General features: G+C 50.5%; 1 protein-coding gene across 1 annotated transcript; it reads right to left on the reverse strand.

Annotated features, from left to right (window-relative positions):
- Positions 1 to 519: 519 nt before the first annotated feature.
- Positions 520 to 4,792, reverse strand: LOC111082310 (cytochrome P450 18a1). Its single transcript, XM_022378500.2, has 5 exons — positions 3,769 to 4,792; positions 2,454 to 2,575; positions 1,925 to 2,354; positions 1,535 to 1,799; positions 520 to 1,028 (listed from the first exon to the last, which is right to left on the reverse strand). Exons 1-5 carry the CDS (start codon positions 4,160 to 4,162, stop codon positions 620 to 622), a joined length of 1,620 nt encoding a protein of 539 aa, XP_022234192.1. The 5' UTR covers positions 4,163 to 4,792; the 3' UTR covers positions 520 to 619.
- Between the last annotated feature and the right edge of the window lie 1,601 nt (positions 4,793 to 6,393).

The raw sequence follows: 6,393 nt of genomic DNA on the forward strand, positions 1-6,393 counted from the left end.
TGTTTGGACATTAAGCTACGACTAATACTATGAAATAAACAAGAACCTTAGCTAACTCTCGCAATGGCCTGCTGGACGACAGCAAAGCAATTAGCAATTAGCTTACAAATAATAATAATAATATTATTAATAATAATAATAATAATAAAAAAACATTAACGATAGCGGATCGTAACTACGGTAATCATTAGGGGGTAGAATTAAAATTAGTTGAACACAGCTTCTTGGGGGTGAAAGAATAGAATTGGTTGCAGTCGTCGATCTGATCAGCATCAGCATCATCAGCATCAGCATCAGGGCTCTTCGCGCCTTCCTTCTGCTTGGAGTGCACGCGAGTGTCCTTCGAGTGGCTGTCTTGCCTGCCACGCCACACACATGGGAGCTGGCTGGCTGGTCACTCTTGTAGACGGATTACTAACTAATGTACGGGCTAATTTATACGGCAATATACGTAGTCATCGTGGGAAGCGGCTTAGCGTGCTTCTTGTGATTGGCATTTTGCTTTTGCTTTTGTGTTTTGTGGTTTTTTTGTGTGTGTGTGTTTTTTTTTTGTAGGAACAAAACCGTGCTCTGCACTCTGGGCCGATTGGGACCGATCCAGACCGTCCGATCAATCCCCTCAATTGGCGCCTACGTTGCGCATGTGATGGGGATCGGTGGCAGTGGGTGCCAGGGGGCGACGCTTGAGGCACACTTTGAAGGCCTCCGGCGTAATGGTGGCGCCCACATTGCCCTTGAGACTGGGCAGCGGCTGGCCCTCGGGCAGGGCAATGTCAAAGCAGTGCATGAACGAGGCGAAAAACAGAAAGAGCTCCATCTTGGCCAGCACATCGCCCAGGCACATGCGCCGTCCGACCCCGAACGGTATGAAGTATTCGGGCTTGCGCACCTTGCCCTCTGTGTCGACGAAACGCGAGGGGCGGAACTCCTCGGGCTTCTCCCACAGATTGGGATCCATGTGGACGCTGTTGATCAAAGGAATGACATGGGAGCCGGCCGGTATGGTGTAGCCATTGAGTTCGACATCTCTGTAAGGCGAATCAAGCAGAAGAGGGGAAAAGGAGATTGTGATTAGTAGGAGCGTGCCACAACTGCCTTATCAGCAAGCCACACGCGAGCTTTGAGATACGAGCTGCGAGTAGGGGGCTGGTGGCTGGTGGCTGGGGGCTGGACTGCTGCTGCTGAGCCTGCACTCGGCTAATCTGCTAAGTGCCAAGTGCGTGGCCAGAAACTGGGCCACTGCGCCACTGCGCCACTACGTTGGGCGTTGAGGTGGTAGGTGGGTGGGGGGGGGGGACAATGAAAATTCCGCATTGAATGAAAAGCCACGACAATGAATGGCAATCGCATGGCAATAGATCAGAGATTTTGGTGTGAATGAACGGTGGCCGGTCGCGTAAGTGCGTAAGCATTTCCCAAGGGGGACAAAATGACAATTGGGGTATTGGGTATTGGGTATTGAATGCTGCTAGGGGAAGTGGGGGAGTCTCTCTCTGTCTCTCTGTCTCTCTGGTACTCTTGTACTCTAACTTACCTTGTGGGTGAGTGCGTTGTGGCCAATGGAACGATGCTGGAGCGACGCATCGACTCGAGGATGGTGGACTCGGTCACTGGCAGATACTGCAGATCCTCGATGGTGGGCAGGCGATGACGTCCGACCACCTGGTCGAGCTCGTCCTGGACACGACGCATCTCCTTGGGATTGCGCAGCATGAACACGTTGATCCAGAGCAGGGTGGTTTTGATGGTCTCCATGCCCGCGGAGAAGAGGTCGATGATCACCTGAACCAGTTGCTCCTCTGCAAGGACATGAACAAGGATATGCGTCAAAGGATGCTCAGGACAGGGCCAGGAGAGGGGCATGCTGAGACAGGGACTCTGGACTGCATCTGGATCGGGATGTGGATGTGGATGTGGTACTCACCGTGATTCTTGCCATCGAACAGCTCCGCATCGGTGCCCTCTGCCTTGGCCTTCTCGATCTCGCACAGATAGTAGTCGACCAGATCGCGAACGTTGTGGGGATCGAAGCTGCGCTTGTGATCATCGATGACGTCCTGGTAGAAGCGCTGCATCTCGGCCCGGTTCTGGGCAATCTTGTTCTTGGCTGTGGAGATGCTGGGGAAGCACTGCATGGTGGGTATGTAGTCCACCGTGTGGATCTCGCCGAACAGTCGCATGCCCTCCTCGATCAGGAAGTTGAAGCGCCTGAACTTGGGATCGTCAATGCTGAACCGCGTGGACATCATCAGGCTGCAGATGACGTTGCTCACGGCCACCGAGATGACGGGCGACAGATCGATCGGCTGGCCATCACTCGCGTGCAGGTGCCCAATGAACTCGTGCACTTCCGTCTAAACGCAAGGGCGAGAATGGGGATCTTTAGAGTGTCTGCCAGGTGGGGCCAGGCGTTGGCCAGGGGGTTGGCAGTCCTGTGCGGGGAGTACACTCACCATAATGCGCTTCTGCATCTGCTGCTTGCCATTGCCCATGTAGGTCATGCCGAACTGCCGCAGCTTGTCGTGCAGAAAGCGACGCTGGTCCTTCCACAGCTTGCCAGTGCTGTTGATGATGCCTGCGCCGAAAAAGAAACGAACAAGGGAGGAAGAGGCGGTGAGAGATTGACTTATGATCGGAGGAGGAGGAACTGCTCTGCTGTGCTGTGCCATGTGTGGGGCTTATCTTTTCGTTTCGTTTCGTTTCGTTTCTTTCCGTTTTTTTTTATTCTTTCTTAATGTCGTATTTTTATTTGTCATTTTAATTGAGGTAGGCTCTTTCTCTCTGCTCTCCGCCACAACTGCCGGGACAGTGGGTGGGACGCAGCGTTGGGAGGGGCAGATGGCTCGTAATGGTTGCCCCACTTTTTGAGAATTGTTTGGTTACAAGTCGAAAAGAAATCCCAGCCGCAGAGCAATATAAAATGCAACACAGAAACAACCAAGCAAAAAAAAAAAAAACTCAATACGAAAAACAAAATTAAACAAAAAACAAAATGAGGAGGGGAGGAGGAATTGAAATCGGAATCGGAATCAACAACGGAAAAATGCTGCAATGCATTATCATGGAATTACACAAAAAACAGAAAAAACAAGAAAAATAAGTGCAGCTTAAGCTGCAAAACGAAAAGGGAGGGAAAGACTCGAAATCGAAATCAAAATAAGAATAAAAATCAACAAAAATTACAAAAATTAAAAACAAAAGCCCGAAGAGAAGAGAAACAAAAATACAAATAAAAAGAAAAAGCTAAAAAAAAAAAAGAAAGAAAATAAACGCACCCAACAAAGAAATGCAAGCGGAATTTCTTTTGGCTAATTAAAAGTATTAAACATTTTTCGTATGATTATTTTATTTTACTTTACAATTCTTCGACTGTTTATCTGTGGCTTGCTGCTGGGGCACTTTCGAGCTTAATTGCAGCTTCACTTTTGGGGCACACAAGGTGCATATCCCCCACCCATATAGTGGTGTGGGGAGGGGGGGGGGGGCCATCTGTAGTCTGTGTTGTATATGCAGTCGTCGTTAAGGTTCAGTTTCGACTGATTATTTTTTTGCTTTCGCGGCAGATTCGACAAATGGGAAACATTTCCACAACACTCGTACGCGTAACACTCGTAAAATACCGCTGGCCAAGCGTAGCAGTGCCAGATAGTGTAGTAAAAAAGAGTGCAACCCCCCGCCCCCCAAGGGTCAGCTGGGGAGGCTCCTGATTAGCGAGGTCTCAGGTCCGAGGTCGTAGGTCCCACCCATTGTCTTTTTTGTTAGACTCACCATAGCCGTTGAGGGTCTGCATGAACGGAGTGTCCGGTCGTCCTGTGAACTCCTCACGCCGGAAGCACTCGCGTATCATCTTGTAGTCGCTCATGACGACGGTCAGCTGGCTGCCCAGGCGGGTGGAGAAGAGCGATCCGTACTGCTTGGCCAGCTCCATGAAGCGTGTGTGCTTCTCATTGCCCATGAAGAGCAGATAGCCGATGACGGGCAGTCCCCATGGGCCGGGTGGCAGCTTGCGCAGCTCGCGATAGTGCCGCAGCAGCCACTGGATCAGGCTGACCAGGGCAAGGAAGCCGAGGAAGACCAGCAACAGGTGCTGGGCTCCGGCGTCCTGCTGCTGGATCTGCAGCTGCCGTAGCAGAAACTTTATCAGATACGAGTCGGCCAGCATCTTGTCGGGCTGGTCTCTGGCTAGGACGACTGGACTGGACGATTTTCACGGTGATCGGTGATCGGTGATCTCGGGATCCTTGGCTGGACGATCTTGGCTTCGATTCGATCGATGTGCGATCTCTCGAGGATTGGCAGTGAGTGGCGGCGGTTAAAGTGTCTCTTATTTGTTGCACTGCTCGGCCATTTGTCACTTTTGATTTTACTTGCGACTTAAGGCACTTTAAAAAAATATTTCTCAAGTATATTGTCTGGGCCAAAAAAAAATTAATTAAATTTTCTTCTTTTTTTTTTCTTTTCTTTTTTGGGGAATCTTTGGAATCGCAATATACGAATTGCTTTGGTGGTGTTGAAAACAAAAAAAAATTTGCTGCGTGCTCGGGGCGCTGGTCGGAGACGGAGACCCGGAGACGATTTCGCGTCGAGCGTTTATAAATTTCGACTAATGGCTCGACCGTATGTCCTTGCCACTTTTATAACAATTCGAGCCCGCTTCGAGCGAGCGGCAGAGCGCCGAACGAATGATCGACGGCGGCGGCGCGGCTCGGTCTCGGGCTCGCTCGCTCGGTCGGGCTCGGGCTCGGGCCCGGGCTCGGCTTCAAACCCCCAAGCGCCTTTGTTGTTTTCGTTGTCCGCGCGGCCGAGATATTGAAATATTGAGGCATGCACAGTCCCTATACCCACCAATATCACCACCGTCGCCGCCGTCGATCGCCGATCCGCTGCTCGCGTCGCTGTCGTCGCTGGCGTCACTGGCTTTGTTGATTGGGATTTTGAGTGGGATTCTTATGTTTTGAGTGGCTTGAACTATTTGTATTGGAACGGAATAGTCATCGCACTCAATTTGAGTGGCACAGCAAAAGAGAGGCGGAATGCTCAGTTTTGCGTTTCATGGAATGACTTCGAGAAAACGAATCGAGCCGAGAGAAAACGAAGCTTGAGCATTGCTTGCTGCTGGCGTCGCTGGCGTCGCTGACAGCGACAGAACTCCAAACTTGAAGAAGCGGCAGCGCGCAGCGGCAACGGCAACGGCAGCGGCAACGGCAAAGACACAGCGGCCACAGAGACAGCAACAGTTGGCGCCTCCCGCTCCAGCTCCGGGCTCCCTCCGCCCCGCTATCCCCGTACCCACCCACCACCACCCGATGCCGTCGCGACATCGCGCTCATGTAAGCCTAAGAGAAGGCTCTCTTCTATTGATGCTGGCTGGCTGGCTGGCTGGCCCCCTTCCTTCCGTCCCATCCACTCGCTGGTCGATTTTGGGCTCTGCAGACGAAGCAGCGCCAACGGTGTTCAACAAGTTTCCAAGCCCAAGCATCGAACCGAACTCAGCACGCAGCCAACATGCTTGAGCCAACATGTTTGAGAGACGACGCGCTACGCATGCTCCGATCTTTTGCCCGCGCTCTTTCCACTCTCACTCTCACTCTCTCTTGGTCTTGCTCTTTCTCTTTCTCTTCCAGCCCATCGCTGACTTATCAATGAAATGAATGAAATGGCTCCACACCGCTACGCTCCGTTTTGCTCCGTTTCGATAAGGCGGAAAAGACTCACTCACTTTCAGCAAAACTCGCACTGCACCTGCTGCTGGCTGGATCTTATCCAACTCAATCCAATCCAATCCGATTTCTGATCTGATCTGATCTGATTTGATTTAGATTGGATTTTGGCGTACAGTGTGGATTTGGCTTCTTTATAAATTGTCGCGGGCCACAAGGCGGAAGCTGCTGCACTCAACTCATCCGCCGAGGAGATTGTCTGCAGCAGCTCATTCATTGTTGTTGAGCTGTTGTCGGAATCGAAACGAAACACACACAGAGTTCCGATGCAAAATTTGCATTTTGGGTCAATAGCAAACGAAGCCTTCATCGAGTTATCTAAGATCTAGAGCGTAGTCGGCGACTCTTTTGCAGTGGTTTCAAAATGGCTTAAAAAAAAAAACTGGGATCCAAAACGCATGTTAGGGCTTAGGATCTGGACTCTGGACTCTGGACTCCTCCCCCCCCTAACACTCATTCAATTAGGGCTGAAGCTGACGTCCAAACGTGAAACTCACAACTCAATTAATGATCGAAAAACAATCGAAATTGAATTTCAAATTAAAATGAATGCATTTGTAATCAGTTCTGCAGAAGTTTCTGCTGCTTTCGATTTCGTTTCGTTTCGTTTGATTTGGATTTTATTTTGTTTTCAGTTCGTTTTCGGGCTTTAATATTCATCTGCTCAATCGGA

This window comes from Drosophila obscura, unplaced genomic scaffold (genome assembly GCF_018151105.1).
Source record: "Drosophila obscura isolate BZ-5 IFL unplaced genomic scaffold, ASM1815110v1 contig_73, whole genome shotgun sequence".
Classification (NCBI taxonomy): Eukaryota; Metazoa; Arthropoda; class Insecta; order Diptera; family Drosophilidae; genus Drosophila; species Drosophila obscura.

What these genes read in the sequence shown, in the direction of transcription:
- LOC111082310 (XM_022378500.2), bottom strand. Translation starts at nt 4,162, where the DNA reads ATGCTGGCCGACTCGTATCTGATAAAGTTTCTGCTACGGCAGCTGCAG. An exon ending in AGATGCAGAAGCGCATTATG is followed by an intron (nt 2,355 to 2,453) that starts GTGAGTGTACTC and finishes CCTTGCGTTTAG; the next exon opens with ACGGAAGTGCACGAGTTCAT. An exon ending in ACAACGCACTCACCCACAAG is followed by an intron (nt 1,029 to 1,534) that starts GTAAGTTAGAGT and finishes TTCGCCTTACAG; the next exon opens with AGATGTCGAACTCAATGGCT.